The following is a 20,974-nucleotide window of genomic DNA, read 5'->3' as shown; positions in this document are numbered from 1 at the left end:
ATCACACCCGAGAAGGAGACCAGAGACCTACAGGAATTTGTAAGTTTTTCTTGTGCATAGCGTATTCTCATCATCATGTCGGGCCACAGCGCATGCCAAGCAGGCACTGGAGAGAGTGGAAAGTTTAGCAGCATAAACTTAATTATGAGGGACATGTGGAAGCCCCTTATTCCTCCCGTCCTTCCTGCAGATTACCGCGTGTGGTCCATTCTGTGAGTGTCCTTGACTACTGCGGAGGATTCGAATGGCTGAATATGATCGCACCATCTGCAGAACTATGCAACTCTTAAGAATACAGTCCTCCACCTATGCCAGAATTCACTTTCGACGACGCAATTCAAGCTGCACCGCTTGTGCAACCCCCAGCGCTGCCACACCATCTGCACCAGAACGAGAGGTAAACAGCTCTCATGGCGCCAGAATCCATTGCACCGACATCCATCGCTGCCAGACTTCTGGAGGAGACATATGTCGTCAGATGACGGAGAGACGTACGCGGGATCCGATGTCAGTACCGTGGTGGAAGATGATAGTGTTATCCACCTTGCTTGTTGTCTGTTTAGTGTTATCATTCTGTGCATCGCGATACATAATCTGATTTGAATAACATGACTACGGACACGCCTGATGAGCTAGTCTTCCTGGGGAGTTGACGATGGCGTAGCGACAACCTCGAGGTAGATCTATACATAGGATTGGTTATTGACTTTACCGTCAATGGCCGCTACCCTCGATAACCTACCATAACCGCGAGCATTCTGAGCTTGCCTCACTAATTTACCTCTGTGATAATGAAAACATGTGGATTAAACTTAGACAAGAAACATATAATACTTACCTTTGTGACTGAGAATATGATTCTCTATGTTGTCGTGAGGCAGCTGCTTTCTCATCTAATGTGAGGTATTTTGCTCGCCGGTCCATGATGAATTATGACAGGGGAAAGGATGAATTGTAAAAATGGTACCTAACAAGATCACAAGTTGTTGTGAAGTTCGTACTGCTATATTGCCCTGTCGGTTGGAGAAATACAATACAGCCATTAATTGTAGTGTCCTTGTTCAAAATTTGGTGTTAGCACAATGGGGCGTACTGCTGGAGCCCATGAGGCTGGTTCGGACACCTTGAATGCTAGTGAATGTCCATATGTTTGTCTTTTTAATTCAGTACGAGTTATATGCTCAAGCGCATTGGCTCACAGATGTGATTTTCACCTCGCAGGAGGCCCGCAGTAGCCTCGACAACCCTCTTGAGCGCTTGGTGCCAACACTACGTTATGAATTAAAGTTCTGCGCTCATTTACCAGGTTTGGTAAGTCATAGCTTCTCGGCGCTATCCTCATTCAATGCTTTTTTGAAAATTACCCTGTGACATCCCAAAGATTTCTATGGCTTCTCTTGCGTGTTATTGGTTAACTGCATCTACTCTCGTACCTTGTTTGTACTTTGCAAAATGACTATGACCATATCCAAGCCCTCGCACCTTGTTGATGCCGCCACACAGACAGACTCGCACTCTTTTGTAACTACTCACCTCGTAAGTCCCCAGTCAGTTTCATATCCGTTCTGCTGATCGCTTCTAGCTCATGGATGCGGCGGTGTCGACAGAGGGCCCAGGAGTTAGTGGGGTTACTGCCAGTCTACAAGTTCACGACTGTGGATGGAAGGCCCTTGATGGTATTCCTTGCATTATGGGTGGCATAACGGCGCTTGCTGGTAAGTTTCGTTAGTTCTCTTTTACACTAATCTTGACTTTCTTTCAGCTTCTGTTGGCGGCACGCTGCATGGCCGTTCCCCAAAAGACTTCCCCTGGAAAACCTTGCCCAAAGAACTAGCTCGGCTCAGATGTTGCCTCGTGAACTACCCTGAAGAGACTTTGATGCCCGGCGAGATTCGACCCACGCTCAGGCGGACCAAAGGCATACATGATTTGAGCATCCCTCATCGTGCTAACCTTGTCAACGCTCTCAAGACAGGCACCCTCACTATTCGAGCCATCACGAGCGATGCTGCCCGCTTACACCTCTTGACGTCCAAGGACCCAGTTATCATTGGAGAGGCACCGTCACATCGCTCAATCCACCCTCGCGGGCAACGTGCATTCGCAGATGGCGACATTGACCGAAAAGGGCCTCGCCGTCTCCCCTCACCTCCTGCTACACCAACTACTCGCCCTGCTACACCATCTACTCGTCCTGCAACACCTCCTGCAACACCTCCTGCACCACTTCCTGCACCACCTCAGCCTACAACTTCTGCTATTCGTCGTCATGTCCAAGTTTTTGTAGAAATATCACGCCCGCCACCCCGGCCAGCTTCCAGAGCTGTGCACAACTTATTTCTGCCACCACACCCTACTCACACTGAGGATCTCATCCCACCGATAACTTCTGTCACGCGGTCTTCGTCCACTTCTGAATATGCCGAGGATTCTGATGATGATCAAAGTATCACTATAGACGATGAGTTGTCTGAAAGCGATTATCGGCCTTCTAAACGTCACAGAGGTTGACTGGATGTAGATACCATGTTAGAACCACAATTCTTTTTAAAGTAGATACCATGTTAGTACCACAATTTGCTTGGAAATTCTACATTAAATTCTGATTTGCGGGATCAGATCTCATTTGATTCCAAATCCAGAGAGAGCGACCTCAAGCATGCACTCGAGAAGCTCGGCAGCCTCGGTGCCCTTCGCTCGATATACGGCCACCACGTCGCACGCTGGGAGGACGAGATGGGGCGCATCAGTGACAATTAGGATTCCGTATGACCCCTACTGTCCTATGCTGTACCGTACTTATGTACACTATCCACACTGATTCCAGTAACACCTCTTCGAACACATCTAAATATGTTCCTTGGGTGATATACCCGCTCATCCATGTATGTACATAATGCATTATGCTTGCTATTGCTACTGTACACTTGAGTGCCTACTCTATGTTCCTGGGTCCTTGACTTGTGAATAAGTTATGGGAGTAGACCGCGGATTACAATTCATCCGAGCAGACTCGCTGGGCTGGGGTGAGTGAATGCTCCAAGGTATCAAACCATGCTCCGAGAAGTATGCAAGAGGGCGCGACGGAGGCGGGTGCAAGAGGCTCGTAGGGAGGTGCAAGAGGCGGGTGGAAGAGGCTCGTAGGGAGGTGCAAGGGGCTCGTAGGGAGGTACAAGAGGCAGGTGGAAAAGGCTCGTAGGGAGGTGCCAGAGGCCCGCGAGGGAACGTCAGAACATGACTATAATTAGATGGTGGGAGGGAGGGGTCTCAGAGACTAGTTTCCCATAACATAAAAACCGGGTCTCTTAGACCCCTTATAGGCACCGAGAAGTGATGCCTGAGGTGGGTGAACTGTGGTGGGGCATGCTGTGCTATGATGTGGTCCTGGCGATAAGGCTGTAAAGGTCTAACAGATCAGCCGCATCAGATCCGGCCATTTATTTTGGGGGTTGGGTAAGAGCATCACCAGTCCCCAATATCACATCTTTATCAGTAGGAACGACCGTCTTCCTTCTTCTAAAGCCTGATATCACAGACGGACGAGACAAGCAATAACTTTGAGCACCCGATAACTTCTGACGTTGAAGTGTGTGATCTAAGTTGAGAAGCTCGATAAACCAGGGGATCAGGAAGATATAAAAAGCGCACCCGATGTTCACGGCAAGAAGCCTATACATACACTTTCCGAACGAGCCTCACCTTTTGAACGAAGCGAGTGATCTAAGTTTAGAAACTTTGTTGAGACTGAGGCGTGTGTCAGGAGGTGTCAGGAGGTTATATAGAATTGCAAAGCGTACCAGATGTTCATAGCATAAACCTGGTCAAACAGACTTTCCGAACGAGCCCGGTGACCGTGTGACCGCCAATGCAAAGAACAGAGGGTCCTCCATACTCCGCAGGACCCAGGGGATGATCTGCCTATCATGCAAATCGACGCAACGTGGATAGCACCGTGAGCGACATTGCGAATTGAAATGAGTATAGCCACCGTCCGGTTGACGAAGTGGCCCACCCTGATTGTGACCAAGAGGATGAGCATTGGAAGCACGGGTCGCCTAGCGTTGCTCTGCAACCTTGTAATTTGAATGCAACATTAAGGTATCCCAATCAATAAAGAATGTACGTATACCAGTGGTCCTGCTTCAGTTGTCCTTTTATCTGTGTTCACCAGGCCCTTTAATAATCGCACTTCGTTGGACAGAGGCTCTGTGGCACTGGTGTCCTGGGTATCTTCGGAGGCAAAACCATTCTTCTGCAAATGGATGATCGATCGGGTGAGTTGCAAAACGAGCGGTGTGACCCAGCGTGAAATGGTAGCAGGGAAACGGAACTTTAACAAATCGTAAGCATCCAACATCGACGCTGGACGTTCCCTTTTGATGTCAAGTTGACTCAAGACGTCGGCTGCCAAAGGCGTTGGAGTCCTGGAGCGTACGCCACTTTCGTGGATATCACGTGATCGCGTAACTGTTGAAAATATTACGCGACGACGCGCTTGACAAGCGTGGGCAAATGTAGTCTAACCCCGGGTCATCCACATCTTCAATCAAAGCGAAGATTGTAGAAAAGCAGCGTTCAGATCTTCTTCACCACTTAATCTTCTTGTCTATCTTCTGAAGAATTCATGATGGTCCTCAAACGACCACTAGACGCCTATGAAAACTCTGCATCAGCTTCCCGTGGTCCAAAACGTCGACAGCTATCTTCTTTACCGCCGTCGTCACCGTTCACCTCGACTTCTTCGTTACGTGCAACGCCCAGAACGCCATGCAGCATCAGAAACTGGAAAGTCCCCTCTGACTCTCCTACCAACCCCTTTGGTCGCATTCGGCGGCTGACAACGAGCACCACACTTCCCCGCCCTTCTTCGTATGGGAAGCACTTGCCACTTCGCTTCCAGCTTATCCGCCCAGACGGTGACGGCAGAAGCCACGCAAACAAAGATGGGGTGTATAGGGTCGTTCAAGTCCCTCTGACCTATACACTCGGTCACCTCAGGAAGCTTATCAAGTTTGTCTTCCAGCCAGCGAAGGAAAGCGAGATGGGCGGATCATACCATTTTCGGCGTGCCGCACGGCACGCCAGCATTCCATGGTATGCCAGGCACCCTTCGTCGTACAAGGGTAAAGAACCAGCTCTGGACTTCGATCTTGAGCCAGGACATTTGTTCGAGGTGCAAAAAGACATAGAAATTTCGCGTTCTGGCGAGATAATACGCGGGATGACCACGGTCAAATCGTCTACCTTGAGAGACCCGTACCACTATCCTGGCAACGGCTCGGAGGGCTCCTTGCTTGATGCTGAAGATGGCGAAGACGACGTGTGGCGGTGGGAAGCGGAGGAGGACTTCCAGCTTTCGCAGCTCTGGGCTCCAGGCGGGGACATTAAGAAAGGTATCATATATGTATGTCCCTCTTCTCTTCATGCTCCTGGGCAGATCTGATATTCATGAATAGCATCATGACTCTACGACTCAAATTCACATAACAATGAACACGAAGAAAATCCCAGGTCGCAAGGGGGTCGGCAATAAGCCTTACCTCTTCATGGCATGGGGTTCCATAGACCTATTCGCACCGCCTTCGGCAGCGTCTTCCATCATTCTGACTGGCATCGAATTAACTCGGTGGAATAATATACTTGCGTTTGAGAAGTTTTTGAAGGCTGAGGAAGAGCAGGAGCGCCTAAAACGTGGCGGAGATGAAGAGGAACTTCTGGGTCTTGACGCAGAAGGGGAAGTTGACCCTGATATCGTATGTTCATTTCCGTGCCTTGACATGCAAATATACTGAACCAGCTTTCCTAGTCATCGTTAACTCTTCCCATGTGCTCCTCCATTGACTTTTCATCGCCCTCTTCGCTATCTTCATCGATATTCTCCCTCACCTATTCATCTTCAGCCTCGTCAGCTATTACTCCATTCCCCGCCTCGCCGTCGAGGAAGCGCCGTGTCGACTACGCAAATAAACGCATGTGCGAGTTGACGAAGAAAGTGAGGAAAACTCCGAATCCGGACTATGATGATGAGAAGAAGGAAGAAGAGTTTGATGAGCTTGATGAGCTCGATGACGATGAAGACCCTGCTGCCGCAGAAAAACCCAGCGACTGGGATCCTTTCGGGTCTGACGAATCTGAAATATGAAATTGTGTTCACGTCGGTTTGATTGCATTATTCGTAACGGCTACATATGGACGATATATATAATCTGGCATATTTTGTGTTCGCACTAGTAACATCATGACGGTTCTGACATGGGTCAATATATATATATATACAATGGCATTCTGAACAAGCTCTGGACCTGGGATGCAGGGAACCCGTCCTTTCGGCACCACTCTAGAGGGTCTCGTGTTTTCTCCTGGTCAATTCAGTCGACAGTCAGGCAGGGGTGGAAAAATATCTGTATATGATGAAGGATATAACCGACTGGGACAAGAAGATCCGTGTTATTTAAGCATACACTCCCAGCTACCTGTCTCAGCTCTCCTGAGACCGGTCCTTATACTGTTTTGCCCACTACAAAAAAGTGAACAAGACTACCAGCACACGAGGTAGAAAAGCGTACCATCATAGACGGGATCGGTCGGTCGGGTTGAATGTGTCTGATCTGCTCAAGCAATGCAAAATAAGGACGACGGCAAAACACGATAAATCAAGTTCCGCACCTCACGGTCCGCGCTGACAGTCCAGACTCCGTATGCAATGGCGAATATACCAGCAAAAGTTATGACCGTGTTACTTCGCCAATTCGCAGGACGGGTCCACCAGCCACCTGAGGCACCGTCAGGTTGAGTGGCTCGGAAGCAACCGCTCGGACGTACCAGCGGGGGACCACACATGCTTTGGGTATGGATATCTAGCACCACCTCCCTAGAGACATGTCAGTGTACGGTGACATGCACGTTGGGGTGGCCTCACCATATTTTTGGTTCTGTGAAGGATAAGTGTTGTCGAAGTGCCGAACGAAAACGGCGAAGGGTGAAGATTATGTAAGACGACCCGGCTGATTTGATTCATATCAAATCGTTGTTCCTCCTGGTTCTGCTCTGATTCAAATGATTCATCCTTGTACATCCCTCCTGCATTGTGCTGCACGTACTGCTGGTCATTCCGTGTTTCTGTTTATACGAAAAATATAATTATACTGCATCAGTCGAGCTGGATCTCTTCAATCAATTACCATCTTGTGTGATGATTATCATTTACACTGAACAAAAGTTTTAAAGGTGCGCCACAGTCACGACTCACGATCATGATGTTGTCGGTCCTGTACATTCTTTGTTTGACTTCAACTCACAATCTCACTCACACAGGTTGTCAAGGGAAAGAATGTGCGGGTAAACGAAGGCCGCTAAGGGGGTGATTTCATTTACAGCAACATGAACGGCTCACACAGTCATTCATCGGATTCTGAGGCGAATCCACTCATCGCGCAGCATTCAGCACACAACACCTTGATAGGCGCATACACCCACGCTAAGCATTTTCTATGTCGACAGAAGTAAGTGGAGTTTAGCGTATGCTTTTGCTCACACGACAGATATTTTACATGATACATATGCCGTGGCGCGAAGCACAAGATTCATACTTAGTCGGCCAGGACGGAAACCCTGAGAATATGCACAGCCCATCATTTGGCGATTCCCCTGCCTGGCGTTACCAACCTTCTGACCCTATAATGCGTGCACGACTCGTGCTACTGGGATCTGTTTCTTTACAGTCACCATCTACATAGTATGTCTGGAAGTTTTCCTATCGTCGACAATACCGCTGGCGTAAGTCCTGTCGTCCTTGTATAGGTCGTTCACTGAGATTAGGTTGGAATTAGTACATCCTATGTGAGCCTATACCTCGCTTATCAGGCGCCTGGCAGCTAAAACATAATATAGCGTCGGCACTCACGATTGTGGTCGGTTTCATTTTCCTTCGTATATTTGTGATTCTGAATAATGTCTGTTAAGGTTTACGATGTTATCACCCACCTGGACGAGGAGGTAGGAGAAACACCTGCACCGAGCCCCATGAATCTCAACGCGATAGATCGACTATATCATGAGGTCAAGGTCTATTTTCGTCAAGGCCATATTTATATTGTGTCGCTACCTTCCTTTCGTTATTGGAGCTGTGCGAATCTGTAAGGAATCTAGATTTTTCTGCAACAAAAAGAAAGACAGCTTATTTTACCTGTTAGATGAAGTCGTCGGGGAAGGTTATATCGACGATAATGTATTGAATCGCAATACCGTCTTCTCCCCCGCTAATCGTTGTTCAGTTTTGCCTGGTATTGATGCGCTCAAGCATCTGTAAGTCAAATTTGTGACTGGTGGAGGCCAACTCTCACATGCAGCATAGGGTTATCTTTCCTGCAGATGGCTTGTGTTGAATGTACGTTGGTTCATGCTGGTTTGCCAACAGGCCACTAAACACAAGATTAGTTATTTTCATCTTGCGAACTTATGCTCTGTGGGGCTGCAGTAAACGGGTCCTTATTTGTCTTTTAACTGCTTATCTGGTAAGATTTCAAGCTAACAGGATTGACCGCTGTAACATCGTAGCCAGGCTACTTATGTCACGGGTCTCGTCTCTCTCCAAATGTACACTGGGGCTCTCCCTGCCGGCAGGTTCAACCCTCATTTTAACACCGGTTCGCTCACGGTCATACAGAGGCGTGTTATGGATCAGAAAACCCAGGCGCATTGTGGCTCCTTGTGAGCTTTGTGGCTTTGATTAGCCTAGAAATAGGTCCGTAGCGTTTTCTTGAGCACTATGTCGAGTCAACCGCTTATGCTGCTGTCATGGCATTACAGGATTGTTTGTAATGAGCATGCATCGTGTTCTACGTCAATACCGCGCTGCTTCAGGACAACTGCTCAAATCGTTGGTGCGAAATAATATCGTGTATTTCGGAGCCAGCGTCGGTACGTGGTTTACTCCTTGCCTGATGAAACGAATAACATCCGAAAAGCTCTGAATATCCTCAATATCGTCGGCATCTTGCTTATTCCCGTTGCGACATGGCCTACTGGTATTATGGAAATGTGAGGATGTCGATGATTTGATTGAACCTTAGTTAACGACTACACAGCGCACAGATTCTCTTCCAGGGCTTGCTTGCAACACGCATGCAACTTGACCTTTGGAAAGTTGACCGTCGTAGAACGACATTGACGATGGTCACGATGTCAATGGCAGAATTCGCAGCTGCGAGGGCCGAGTCTACGGTCTATCAAAGTCCTCATCTGACAACTCCTGACTGCTAAAATGACGAGACACCCATTAACTGACTCCATGTACATTAATGCCAAACGCTTACAAAATAGCCATATGATCGGTCGACGCGCTGACGATCATGTATTAAGCGCCATATGAACCATCACTCCGCCCAATGTTGCTTCCACCCACGCCAACACCTCCACTAGTAGCACCTGACGGCAAAAAGGTATAGTTCGAAGAGGAATTCATATTAATAGCCACTGCAATTTTTCCAGGCATGCACTATAGCAGGAAATTGATTCTGGACAAAGCGTGCAGGATTTGGAAGTTTGATTGGTATGTAAGTGCGTTTTCTAAGTTGTAACCTAGGAACTCTCACCTCCGGCACTCAGGTTTCAATAGATGGAATGTGCTATTCAAAAGCAGAGGCAACGTGCGGCCATACATTCCTTTGCAACACTCGGCCGAGCATCAAGTTATTCCACAACGCCGTTACAGTTCACCCCCGCGACCACCGGCCTGGCCACCAGTACGCTTTAGTAGGGTTGGCGAGGTCATGCGGGCGGCGGGGGGCACAGTGACAGGCCTATTGAGTCGCTACATGCACATTGTCGGTGAGTGCCTCAGCCGCATCCCTGAAAATGTGAAAACTGGGTGAATCAATCATCACCATAGATCGAAGTCACCAACCAAGAAAACTCGCGGCGAAATGCGCACGGAACATTATTTGAAGCCTTCATGTAAAATTGTATTGTGTGGCCCATCATGTTTCGTGATGGCGGCGACTTGAAGTACAAGTACACCGAAATCGCTTGGCTGCTCCGTATACATTCGCTACCTGTGTATAAAAGCCAGTATAGCCTGGCTAGTTTTTTTTGCATTCAGAAATCATTATCAAGTCTCCACCATGAAATTCCCTTCACTCACCACCACCATCATCTCTGCCGCAGTGATGGCTGGCGTAGCCATCGCATCTGAAGATCTGAACATAACACCCTTGGGCCTGCCCTGCCGAGGAACCGGTGAGCTTTTTCACTTTTACAGCCTGCCTTGAAACCACACATGCTTATGGGCTTTCAAGTGGGATGCTCAACCCTCAACGGTTTCAATCACGGCAACGGGTTCGGGTTTTACTGCTCCAATCACAGAATCTGGAAGTATACGCCATGCCAGATCGGACAAAGATGCCATGTTACCAGTCCGACTACGGTCGCGTGTTCATGAGCGCTGAGCCTTGAAGCTTGAGCCTCGGTCAATTCGAGTCTATAGTGCTGCCTGAGCCTGAGTGAGTCTTGTCCTTTTCGCCGTCTTCTGAATGTGAGTGCTGATGTGCTTGCTTTCACCAGTGCATGGAACCACGAGCATAATACGTACAGGAGCCTGAGGGCGTACGGGAGTGTGGCGTGAAGCTCTAGAGTTTGAGTTTGTTGAATCCGGTCATGATGATGAGAATAGGATTGAAATTATGTAACGAAAATTGTGTGGTTGAGATGTGCTGAAGTTGGACCCGTTGTCGATGGGTTGGACATGCATGTCCTGCATGGAGTGTAGCCTGGATTGTTGTGCGTTGTATATATATATCGCCATGATGCCATTGTGCTGAAGCTTGGTTGAAGCCCGCTGCATCCATCCATCGAGCGTGACCAGCATATAGAGTTAACGTTGCTAAAGATGCGCAAAATTGCAAGCTCAGCCTGCGAATCACAACGGTAAGAGCTCTCAGGAGACTCCTGAGGAGAGCACCCAAGTTAAACCTACCCTGTAAACGGCCTTGAACAAAAAATTATAATAAAATTCCAAATTCCATTTCTCACAATCTTCTCATATGTACAAAAAAAACAATTCATGTATGTAAGACTACTATTTAGACGGAGGGTAAGTACGTAGCGGTGCGCGAGACAATAAGTGAGCGCAGGATGAGAAAAAGGGGAAGGAACCGTGATCTGACGAGCATCCACGCACAGCAAATATATAAAAATTGAAACAGTCGAGAGATAAACGATTCGTCGAGATGGGGTCGTTGAGAGACACAAACGATTCGTCGAGAGAGAGACGCAAACGATTCGTTGAGAGACAATCGATTCGTTGAGACGAGAGAGTCGAGACGAAACAGCCGTCGAGACGAAGAAGTCACTGACACAAAACGAAAGAGAGCACAGTCAGAGGCGGAGCGGGGGGATTGGACAAATTACGAGGAGAGGAACGAAGAGCGTATCCGGATGCGATGCTGATATTGTGAGGAACGAAAAGGAGATTGATAGCTGGACGGGACGGGGAGGAGCGCGAGGGAATGATCGGAAATCGAGCGCGAGGGAATGATGGAAATCGAGTGCGAGGGAATGATCGGGAATCGAGGAAAGACAACTCCACGCCTACTTCTTCGAAATCGTCAAACTCCTCATACTCTCCTCCAAAATATCGCACACATTCGCCTTGCACACACTCGACGCACTCGGACACGGTTTCTTCTCCAACGACGACTTCGGTTTCGTGTCCACAACCAACGCAGATGGCTTCTTCTCCATTAGTATCGGAGACGGCACACCAAACGCAGACACCCTCTTCTCCAAAACAGGCTCCTCGATATCAACGACTCTGACAACCGCCCGACCCTCGAGCACCTTGCGCACTTTCTCAGCGTCCCATTCTTTCTTCACACCCACACCTGAACTTCCACTTGGACCCATACCGGACCCAGACCCAGAAAACGCCTCCCAAAATGCACTCCCAAGCTTCCCAAGCAGCGTCTGCGACGCAATAGCAGCAAGCGCAGCCTGCTCCCTCGTAGGCACTGGCATCGCTTTGCCCCCATGCGAAGCACTTGCATACGGGCTCTTCCCTCCAAGTGATTGCGGTTGCGGTTGTGATTTCGAAGAAGGCGAAGAAGAAGAAGCGAAATACGCAGGTTTGAGACCCGACGCCAGTCCTTGAGGAGCATACCCCATTCCCATTCCGTTCCCACCAGCATTAGCATGCGCATGCTGCGCCGCCATCTTGCCCCACAGCTGCATCCGATACGCATCGAGCGTCTTGAGCGTAAACGGATTCGTATCCGCAAACGCATCGAATGCACCCAGTCCAGTGCCCATTCCCATACCAAGACCGTTGAGCTGGCTGTTCGTCTTCTCAACAATCGACCCGGGGCGGTGTAACGCCGGATTGATATTTTCCTGGAGGACGCCTTTGACGCCCACAGGGGTATGCGGGATGAGAGTTGTGTGGACGGGCGTGACGCCCATGCCGCCGAAACCGCCCCAGAACGGGCGTGCGCCGAGACGGGGGGATGTGGGGAGGTCTTTTTGGGTGTTGGGGGTGATGAGGGGTGTCGTAGTTGTGGGTGTTGGAACGGAGACTGAGACAGGCGAACCGGGTGGAGAGAGGGGTGCGCCTGTGGGGAGAGCGAGTTCTGCAGGGGGTGGGAGATCGGGGGAATGGCGGGAGTCGAGGAGGCAGCGTTTGAGAGCGGATATTTCTTGGCGGAGGGCAGTGTTTTCTGAGCGGGAGCTGCCGAGTTCTGAGCGGATTGCGTCGATTAGGCGGTCGCGTTCTGCGATGTCGCCTTCGAGTGTTGTGATGTATTCTGTTTGGAGTGGGTTAGGTGGAGAAAAGAAGCGAAGAAAGGGGAATAGTGACCTTTTCGCCTGACTCTGAAGTTTCGTGCGCTGATCTTGTTCCTGAGCTGTCTTTTCTCTCTGCTGCTCATCTTCTTGTATTCTTCGGGACTTGGACGCCAGTCTTCGGGTTCGAGGATCTTGAGCGGGGAAGAGTCCTTTGAGGACTTTGATTTTCCTGTGGTAGAGTTCAAGTCTTTCTCGGAGGGGGGATATGATTTCTTGATGCCACCGGAAGCGACAGCACCGCGGCGAGAACGTTTAGGCGGGGCTTGCTCTTGTTCTGGTTCAGAGTCAGATTCGAGGTCTGAATGGTCGTTTGAAGTAGCAGGAGTTCCGACTAGTTGTGGGTCTATTGCGAACATGGGAGTTGGAGGGTCGATGCTCTCTGGGCTTGAGCCTGTTGCACTGGCGCCACCTTGAGTTGCGCCGAAAAAGTCATAAGAAGGGACTGAGAGTGATGAAAGGGAAGGGCCCTTTGTTAACTCGTCAGTGTCTAGGAATTGGGCGAAGAAGTCATCGTCTGCGCCAGTTGAAGGTGGTGGGGTTGAGAAAGGGAATGGGCTGCGTGGGGATGAAGTTGATGATGAAGCTGTGAAAGCTGAAGGAGCCGAGTTGAGTATGTCGAGATTGAAGAAGTCGTCTACTGAAGGGTCGAATGAGAAAGAGGGTGCTGCTGTTATCGCATCGGTCAACATATTGAATGGGGACACTCGATGGGTGGGTTCGTTGTTGTTATCTGGCAAGAGATCGAGAGTAATGAGCACTGCGCTTGTGAGGCGTGTTGCCAGTACCCACGGAATTACCCGATGCCGAATCGGCACGAACGCGTAATTTATGACTCATCCCGTGCTCGTCGCACTTCTATGCCTTTCCATACAAATCCACTCGGCAATCCATGCACAGCCAACCATCGAGGAGGACTACAAGTACCCACTGCATGCACCAGACATGACATACTTACAAGGACGATTCACTTGTAGACATATATCTTTAGATACAAACACGGCTGGACTCGCAAATTCCTGTTAACCCAGTTCTTGCCTTTCTAGCCGTGTTTGTATCCACATCTACTGAACACCACAAAATACAATCTCGTACCATCGTGCCTGTTCCCCAGCCGCTGCCTATTTCAAAGAAAGCCCATGCTCGTCAAGGTAAACGAACCCAACAACCCCGATGCGGCTGTTGCATAAATACGGGTACCGCTGCTCACTCTACCACACCCAACGTGTCCGTATGGCCCTCTGTGTAAAAATCAAGCCGGACATCCAACCTGAGGCCTAGGCCTGATTCCCACCACAAATCTCGTTATACTGGTCCTTTCAAAATACGCACGCAAAACAGCAACCAGCCTCACTCCTCATTGTTGCACCACCTCCCACCACACCTCCCTTATCCCTAGCCCTCACAGCAATCCTCATCCCGCCCAACACGCATCCACAAGCCCCGCACCACCCGCCATCCCCATAACAAGACTAGCAGCATAATAATACATCCCTCGCTCATCCAGAGTACATGTTGAAGCGGAAGGAGGAGCGCAGCGTGTAGGTGGAGGAGCGTAGTGATAATGGGGTATCGGAGGTCTGGTGCGAGTGAACGTACTTCAGGGAACAGAGATATCATGCTCAAGAACAAATCTGTGTCTGCGAGAGTCAGGTACGCTTTGAACGTCCCCAGGACACCCACGAGGAGGAACGCAGCGTAGAGGGGGTCGTGTCTACATTTGAAGCGCATCACAATAAACACGTACAACCGCTTAACTGGAATTTTACGCAAAGAGGTAATATATATGACAAGGTGAACTTGACCACGTAGTGAGATGGCACATTTTCATTCACGACGAAGAGGACGAAAACGCACAGAGAAGACCATGAGGAAGAATGATCAGAACATCTCAGTGAAGAAGCACCACCAGAGACCCGGATTAGGCGTGAGGTCTGGTAGTGTGAGGCTGGGATGGTGGGTTTTAGGACCATCTGTTAGGTATTGGAAGTTCACTTACCTCGCGCCCCATGATGCACTGACCCTGTCCCAGCCTCCGCCCGCCATCGTACATGCTGCGCCTACAAGGACGAGCCATTATAGCGTGGACTCACCAAAGAGGAACGGTATGCGTTTGAGGCTGCCATGGAACGGGCGCGGCGAAGCGAGGTGAGGAATGCATGAGCCAACTTGGATGGAGGCATTGGGATGTCCCTTCAGATGCGAACATGAGAACAAGGAGGGTGAGGGTATTTTCGAATGTGGATGTTGACAGCGCGAGTGATGGGAGGAGGAGGTAGGGATTCAGCAAGTAGCTGTGCGGTGCGTTAGGTGCGTACTTGAAGTATGATGGTGGGACGCACACGCTTACGATGAGATTCTCTGCGTGCCCTTGTGAGGTGATAGACCCTGGCGTGCACGCCATGTGCGGAGAAGTGCCCATGTTCCCACTGCATCAGATACAGCCCATACTATTGGGAGTAGAGGTACGATGGTCAAAAATAAGGAGAGTAAGCGAGGTGACTATGGTACAGCTGATCGGCCCATGGCATGTGGCCCACTAAAGTGACAAACATGGTGAAAGGCCCCACCCATGTATGGCTCGATATTATTGTCGAGGAGCCACAGACCTTCATTCACTGCGATGGATTCAAAGCGGTGCAATCACTTGGTTTAAATACGTTGGCACATACAACGAAGGTAGGAGAGCTGAGTTGGTGGTCATGTTTAAGGAGATATTGGCCTAGAAGTGGTAGAGTGGCGAGCAGAAGGCGAAGGCATACCAGCACTGGAAATACTGGTGGTGTATCCATCGTGTCTCACTTGAAGAATTTTGCTGTCATAATGACTACAAAAGGAAGGTGTATCAGACCATCAGTTATCGGATCTCCGAGTCTGTGGCAGTTGGCAGGGGAAGACCTACGCTCGCTGGGTTTAACAGGCAGGTTCTTGTCCACATTTATTTGCTGGTCGTGATGATAAGAATTCTTCTCCACAGCTTGGACGGGTCAGTTGATCCCACCGGGCCCTTGGTTCGATTGCACGTCACGTCTAATATCTGCACTCACAATAAAGCGGGCAGCGCTTTGCCACCTATTATTCGATGGTATATAATACCCTCTTCATAGCGATGCATCCACAAGCATCCCAAGTAATCGTACACCAACGCCACCTCCCACATGCCTTTTTTAACTCGTCCATCACGGAAAACCCATGATCCCAGCACCTCCTTGCACAATGCTCGCTACGACGGGTGGACCGGCCCTCCACTACAGCTTCCAAATGTCGCTTCGCCTTCATTCAAGAAGCCTGCTGAACGGCACGCTTCGAATCCATTATGTCCTCCCTCCTATGCCGGTAACGCCACTTATACCCGTAAGCGGTTATTGTTGTTCTACATGTGTCTCACTGTCTCAGCCGTTACAAGACCATCACCCTCTTCATCCCCAATATGACACTTACCCACGCGCAAATTCTGGGGTGCAAGGTATTTACCCTCTCCTTTGTTCTACGCCAAGCTTATTGGTTGTGTAGATATAGCGTGTCCCCTTGAATCCCAACGCCGCGATATCTTTGACTCATGCATGCACAACGGTAGGTTCCTGTCATATAATCTGGTTATCATACAATCTCACTCCACGATAAAGGTGGCACTCGCCAAAACCCATCTCTCCAAGGCGCTTTTGAAACCGCAGTTCGGTTCAATTGCCCACTTTCCACTTTCCTAGATGATCAAGCAGGACGAACAGAGGATTCGATGCCGCTAATCAACAAGGACACACAAATCGGTGAGGCTCAGACGCAAATTTGTATCCCTGATTGATCCTGATGAGCCTCCTCCAAGCATACCCTCTTGCGGCACCATGCTTGGCACTGGTATACGATCTGCGATACAGCTACACCTCTCTCCAGTTTCGTCGATTCCCTCGGAACGCAGGACTGGGATATGGGCATCTTCGATTTATCCCACTCACGCCAGCGCGGCCCAAGCAAATCCGGCTGATCAGCAAAGACTTTCCCTGGGCATTCGACATCGAACCCAGTCCCAAAGAAGAGTACATAACATGTCTTACCGTCATCACCGCGCTCTACAATGCACTACAGCTCCCACTCGAAGATACGGAGTGGGGCGCCGCCGGAGAGGATAAACGCGCAAGAATCATCGAAGCGCGCAATCGGAGGCTTACTATAGCTATGGTTGCTGCGTCGCGCGAGAGCTTGAATTCCGGGGCATCTCCTACTGCTAAGCCTAGAGTGAGATCCGCACCTGATCTGGGTGTGGAGCTTGCGATACAAGGGTCAGAGATAATCCGTGTGGACTGGCTTGGGCCTCGTGTTGCGTTTGCGGGGCTCGAAAAGGATGAGGAGTTTGCGAGGAGGAGACTCATTCCGGGTGCGAGCGAGCCACCTGAGACGTGGGTTGTGAGTTTCAGAGACCCCTATTATAATCTTTAATCATGTTCGGACGAATTAATGTGCACACATTTTATGCGGTTGTTTTATCAAGATTTTGGGACATTAAATATTGGCATCAGCGTCATAGGGGTTATTGCTCTTTATGTGGCAAGGTTTCAAAAATAGGGTCGTAAGTTAGTAACCCTTCCCAACAACACACTTCCTCTTGGGGTAGGGTAATCGTGTGATGGCTAGGACCTGGGTACGAGACTAGGCCGAGGCCAGCCTGAGACTCAAATTGAACATCCGAATTGTGTTCGCCTGCCAGTGATCCGGCCGGCACTTCAAAACCCTACCCTGGAGAAGAGCTTCGCAGCTCATGCCTGCGTACATCCACGATGGTCTAGAAGTACAGATCGAGCCTTAAGCAGGTCTGTTTAACCTTTCAAATTTTACTGATTCGGTTCGAACAGCCACCTGGCAGCCAAGTAGCCGGCCCACTTCTCGCCGCATGTCCCACGTCCTGAATCCTGATCAAGAGCGGCATGGGCGGAGGCAGTATGGCGAACAGTGGGGGATATGATCTCAGTTGATATCAAGTTACGGTAACTCAGAATTCTGTGTTTCAGGATGTTCCTGGGCATGCCAGTGATACAGAGAATACATTGCTCGTGTAAGCGTCCTTTTTCGTTTGACTAACTTTCAAGATATTCAAGTGTATATTTCCCCAGATGATCATTCCACACGATGAGCAATGCCATCAAACGTCAATGACACCTCAAATGGTACGACTCAGACACAACTTGTAATTTGGATTAATCCCACCAGCCTTACCCCATCCGTTTCTCGCGTTACCATCTGTGTCATTGACATACGACCTGCGCTACCCGCCCATCTCTCTTTCTCTTCCATTTCCAGGCTCGGAAGTAGTATGCCGGGGGCAAACGTTAACGTACTTGGCTGGCCACACTCGTTCTCCGACAACGTTGTGAGAGCGCTGGAACGTAGTCTCGGAGGTCCGTCGATCGTTCTCATCGCGCAGTATTCCCCATCCTTTCTGTCATTCTTGCGCAAAGACACATATATTTTTCTTCATTCACTACTTACCATACAAATATTGTTGTGCCAGGACTCTCACTAACGTATAGGACAAGTTTCAAGGGGGCGTGATTATCGCCAATTATAATCACAATGCATCATGATATAGATCCGGGGTATATTATTTTCTGATGTATATGGTTTGCCTGGGGCAGACCATGAGATACAGCCCGAGGCTGCACAGCAGTCGACGATAAGAACAAAAATCTAAATACAAATCCATCACGCATTAAAACGTCGTCGATATATATAAACACTAGCGCTGGTCAAAAGCCTCTGTCCAATTCACCCAACCCGGCGGCGTAGTGACCTCGTAAATCTCCCTATCACCCAAGGGCTCTACATATTCGTCCCAATCAACAGCCCCACCCACTCTCCTGAAACCTTGCACCATTTCAGCGTCTAAATCTAAGCATTTCTCGAGTCGGAGGGCCCGGATGCCGGCACCGCGTCCAGCTCGCATCTTCATGATATCCCGAAGCCTCTCATATTCATCATCCTCATAAATGAAAACGGTCGTATAGACGTCTAGAGCACGGAGGGAGTGATATGGCACATTGCATTCCTGCTCGCCTTCGTCAATCTCGAGCATCTCGACCAAGCCTCCAATCAATGTGCGGTTCAGATGAATAGTTTCGACATCCGGGAGGAAGGCGGACCCAGCGCGCCAGAAATCTGGGTCTGGATCCAAAAAATCTGACCCAAGATAGAACGTTTGAATCCTGTCCTCAGGCTGCGTCACGAGCCGACATATATCGAACAGGATGCTCTTCGCGACGTCAACGTATCCGTGGAAGTTGAAGTGAATGGATAGTCGTATGGCATCGTCATAATCATGAGAATTCCAGGATTCTGGAGGATCCATCGTCGTGGACGTGCTAAGCTGGAAGCAAAAAGATTTGTACGAAAAGTAGATGACGCGCAGGGATCGAATGACAGAACCGGGTGTATCAGGATACCTGTCCATGGCCGAAAACAGATCGGAAAAGTCTTGAAGGCCTAGAATATCTTTGAGCCGCAGAGCGATCTTGGCATCGACGGGAATGGCTAGTTGCGAGAAGAGAGACGTGGCAGTTTGGATTGAGAGAGTACCTAGCGCTATACTTTTCAACCGAGCGAGTGGCACTTTGCCATTGTCAAGGGGCATCGTTATCTCGGAAACTACGGACGCCGTATCAATCGCAAGCTGTTCCAATGCAGTCATACGTCTCAGAGCTGACAGGAGCTCCGGTAGGGTGGTAGGAAAGAATGTTATGCCTCTGACACTCAGAGTTTGAAGCCTGCTGAAAATATGCGCTGTCCAGCTTAAGCTAAAATTCCCAAGTTCAACACTCCGAAGTCGAGGTGCTTGGCCTTGAAAGATGGTGTCTGTGATGAACCAATCTCTGCCCTCCCATGGCTTGCGTAAATCGAAATTTTCAAGCAACGGTGCTGGTTGCGATGATAGCAGGTTGATAATGCGATCGACGTCCGGTGCCGGCGATGGAAATTGGAGCACTTTGACTCGGGGCAGTTGCGCAAGGACTGGCTCCAAGCAACCTTGTAGTGAGACCGGGGATTTGTACGTCACGACCAGGGGAGCGTTCCTCGACCTCTCAAGCATGATGCCTACCAAATATGGAGAGGAAGAACGGATGAATCTCCAAAGAGAGGGGCAATCGAGAGCGACGTTGCGCCAGTATCTGCAGACGTGTGTGATTGCTAGACAAGCAGGGGCATTATTGTTCGCAGATTCGTCGAAACGCTTCTCTTCTTCGACGAATTCGAAGACAATCGCGAGAATCTCGGCTGGAAGGCGAGATATGGAGTCAAGGACGTGCATGGACTCGGCTAATACAGCAAGGTCTTTGTTGATTTCAGTGGTTGTGCTTGTGGACATAGCATCCGAGTCGGCCAGAGGAGAGGATATAATCGCCATGGGTGGATCTGTGGGGCGGAGTCGTCAGTTGAGTGCAGGCGAAACCTCAGTTAGCTGTAAATATTTATTACCTTTCGTGATTCGAGATGCAGGTTTCACAAATCAGCGTTTGCTACGGATTCGAACAAGAATTCAGGTATAAGAACAACGTATTGTCGCGCGGATCTAAATCCAATAGATAGTATCAGTCGTATCACGCGATAACTCACGTCTGGTATACTGACCTATTATCAAACAACTTCGAGAAGTGTAAGCATAGGTAAATGGCAAGGAACAGTTGAATGTCTTACCTCGGTTGTGACACGCGATAACGAAAATGACCGCAGAGGTTAACTGAGAGTTACATCTGAAGAAGTTGCTACTCAAATAGACGAGAACGCTATTGTAACTGAGACCGTAGTGGAACGAAGACCCGGTTGTGGTTCCAAGGTAACAAAAGATTTAGCAATCACAATGGATAAACAATTTAACAAGAGTGACATTGTGGTCCAAGCATGAAAGTGACGAACCAAAGTAAAACAAATAGTGTCCATTGTTCTGTAACACAGCTCGAGATCTGAATCGCATCTCAGCATGGAAGCCCCGCTTGATTTACCTAGATCAAACAAGGTTTGTGCGAGTTGCACGGGGAACGAGAACACAGCACTCCACCAAGAACCAACTCCTAGAACTCTCTTGCAGAGAATACGGTCAGTCTCCCCAGTGTTCTCTTACAGGATGCGTTATATCATAGGTAACTCACCATACTTTCTT

The 20,974-nt window shown here is 49.3% G+C and overlaps 8 protein-coding genes across 8 annotated transcripts; 5 read left to right on the top strand and 3 right to left on the bottom strand.

Moving 5' to 3' along the window:
• Window positions 1-1,857: 1,857 nt before the first annotated feature.
• Window positions 1,858-2,307, top strand: DEU56DRAFT_695916 (uncharacterized protein; the record flags this gene model as incomplete). Its single annotated transcript, XM_041347219.1, has 1 exon — window positions 1,858-2,307. A coding segment is annotated over one exon (450 nt), but the record flags the coding sequence as incomplete, so codon positions are not given.
• Window positions 2,308-4,506: 2,199 nt separating this feature from the next.
• On the top strand, window positions 4,507-6,225 carry DEU56DRAFT_324469 (uncharacterized protein). The gene is made up of 3 exons (XM_041345672.1): window positions 4,507-5,404; window positions 5,457-5,753; window positions 5,807-6,225. The coding sequence occupies exons 1-3, from the start codon at window positions 4,625-4,627 to the stop codon at window positions 6,140-6,142; spliced, it is 1,413 nt and encodes a 470-aa protein (XP_041209069.1). The 5' UTR covers window positions 4,507-4,624; the 3' UTR covers window positions 6,143-6,225.
• Window positions 6,226-6,495: 270 nt separating this feature from the next.
• On the bottom strand, window positions 6,496-6,987 carry DEU56DRAFT_800398 (uncharacterized protein). Its single transcript, XM_041353082.1, has 4 exons — window positions 6,920-6,987; window positions 6,823-6,871; window positions 6,567-6,773; window positions 6,496-6,517 (listed from the first exon to the last, which is right to left on the bottom strand). The coding sequence occupies exons 1-3, from the start codon at window positions 6,920-6,922 to the stop codon at window positions 6,613-6,615; spliced, it is 213 nt and encodes a 70-aa protein (XP_041209068.1). The 5' UTR covers window positions 6,923-6,987; the 3' UTR covers window positions 6,496-6,517; window positions 6,567-6,612.
• Window positions 6,988-7,737: 750 nt separating this feature from the next.
• DEU56DRAFT_901085 (uncharacterized protein) lies at window positions 7,738-9,945 on the top strand (the record flags this gene model as incomplete). Its single annotated transcript, XM_041356535.1, has 15 exons — window positions 7,738-7,776; window positions 7,963-7,995; window positions 8,042-8,135; window positions 8,193-8,227; window positions 8,274-8,304; window positions 8,354-8,386; window positions 8,437-8,513; window positions 8,561-8,645; window positions 8,666-8,743; window positions 8,809-8,919; window positions 8,967-9,039; window positions 9,087-9,232; window positions 9,490-9,550; window positions 9,584-9,828; window positions 9,890-9,945. The coding sequence occupies 15 exons, from the start codon at window positions 7,738-7,740 to the stop codon at window positions 9,943-9,945; spliced, it is 1,197 nt and encodes a 398-aa protein (XP_041209067.1).
• A 169-nt stretch (window positions 9,946-10,114) lies between these two features.
• On the top strand, window positions 10,115-10,807 carry DEU56DRAFT_800385 (uncharacterized protein). Its single transcript, XM_041353081.1, has 3 exons — window positions 10,115-10,236; window positions 10,296-10,499; window positions 10,561-10,807. The coding sequence occupies exons 1-2, from the start codon at window positions 10,122-10,124 to the stop codon at window positions 10,436-10,438; spliced, it is 258 nt and encodes an 85-aa protein (XP_041209066.1). The 5' UTR covers window positions 10,115-10,121; the 3' UTR covers window positions 10,439-10,499; window positions 10,561-10,807.
• A 779-nt stretch (window positions 10,808-11,586) lies between these two features.
• DEU56DRAFT_755563 (uncharacterized protein) lies at window positions 11,587-15,386 on the bottom strand (the record flags this gene model as incomplete). The annotated part of the gene is made up of 12 exons (XM_041349923.1): window positions 11,587-12,794; window positions 12,848-13,564; window positions 13,790-13,850; window positions 13,927-13,952; window positions 13,993-14,072; window positions 14,164-14,303; window positions 14,431-14,545; window positions 14,689-14,804; window positions 14,831-14,891; window positions 14,925-15,125; window positions 15,182-15,281; window positions 15,335-15,386. The coding sequence occupies 12 exons, from the start codon at window positions 15,384-15,386 to the stop codon at window positions 11,587-11,589; spliced, it is 2,877 nt and encodes a 958-aa protein (XP_041209065.1).
• A 287-nt stretch (window positions 15,387-15,673) lies between these two features.
• DEU56DRAFT_324348 (uncharacterized protein) lies at window positions 15,674-17,370 on the top strand. The gene is made up of 5 exons (XM_041345671.1): window positions 15,674-15,751; window positions 15,809-16,297; window positions 16,345-16,404; window positions 16,458-16,598; window positions 16,655-17,370. Exons 2-5 carry the CDS (start codon window positions 16,024-16,026, stop codon window positions 17,263-17,265), a joined length of 1,086 nt encoding a protein of 361 aa, XP_041209064.1. The 5' UTR covers window positions 15,674-15,751; window positions 15,809-16,023; the 3' UTR covers window positions 17,266-17,370.
• A 1,082-nt stretch (window positions 17,371-18,452) lies between these two features.
• On the bottom strand, window positions 18,453-20,594 carry DEU56DRAFT_324319 (uncharacterized protein). The gene is made up of 4 exons (XM_041345670.1): window positions 20,512-20,594; window positions 20,446-20,459; window positions 20,293-20,386; window positions 18,453-20,229 (listed from the first exon to the last, which is right to left on the bottom strand). The coding sequence occupies exon 4, from the start codon at window positions 20,219-20,221 to the stop codon at window positions 18,560-18,562; it is 1,662 nt and encodes a 553-aa protein (XP_041209063.1). The 5' UTR covers window positions 20,222-20,229; window positions 20,293-20,386; window positions 20,446-20,459; window positions 20,512-20,594; the 3' UTR covers window positions 18,453-18,559.
• Between the last annotated feature and the right edge of the window lie 380 nt (window positions 20,595-20,974).

This window comes from Suillus clintonianus (genome assembly GCF_016758775.1).
Source record: "Suillus clintonianus strain FC179 chromosome Unknown DEU56scaffold_30, whole genome shotgun sequence".
NCBI lineage: Eukaryota > Fungi > Basidiomycota > Agaricomycetes > Boletales > Suillaceae > Suillus > Suillus clintonianus.
Note: the sequence above shows the minus strand (reverse complement) of the source record. Positions and strands in the feature narration are given on the sequence as shown.

Coding starts and splice junctions, on each gene's coding strand:
- DEU56DRAFT_324469 (XM_041345672.1), top strand. CDS start 4,625: ATGATGGTCCTCAAACGACCACTAGACGCCTATGAAAACTCTGCATCA. Junction 5,405..5,456: donor TTAAGAAAGGTATCATATAT/GTATGTCCCTCT, acceptor ATTCATGAATAG/CATCATGACTCTACGACTCA. Junction 5,754..5,806: donor GGGAAGTTGACCCTGATATC/GTATGTTCATTT, acceptor CAGCTTTCCTAG/TCATCGTTAACTCTTCCCAT.
- DEU56DRAFT_800398 (XM_041353082.1), bottom strand. Junction 6,774..6,822: donor GCATGTGTGGTCCCCCGCTG/GTACGTCCGAGC, acceptor ACGGTGCCTCAG/GTGGCTGGTGGACCCGTCCT.
- DEU56DRAFT_800385 (XM_041353081.1), top strand. CDS start 10,122: ATGAAATTCCCTTCACTCACCACCACCATCATCTCTGCCGCAGTGATG. Junction 10,237..10,295: donor CCTGCCCTGCCGAGGAACCG/GTGAGCTTTTTC, acceptor TGGGCTTTCAAG/TGGGATGCTCAACCCTCAAC.
- DEU56DRAFT_324348 (XM_041345671.1), top strand. CDS start 16,024: ATGATCCCAGCACCTCCTTGCACAATGCTCGCTACGACGGGTGGACCG. Junction 16,405..16,457: donor TGACTCATGCATGCACAACG/GTAGGTTCCTGT, acceptor TCCACGATAAAG/GTGGCACTCGCCAAAACCCA. Junction 16,599..16,654: donor CAACAAGGACACACAAATCG/GTGAGGCTCAGA, acceptor GCCTCCTCCAAG/CATACCCTCTTGCGGCACCA.
- DEU56DRAFT_324319 (XM_041345670.1), bottom strand. CDS start 20,221: ATGGCGATTATATCCTCTCCTCTGGCCGACTCGGATGCTATGTCCACA.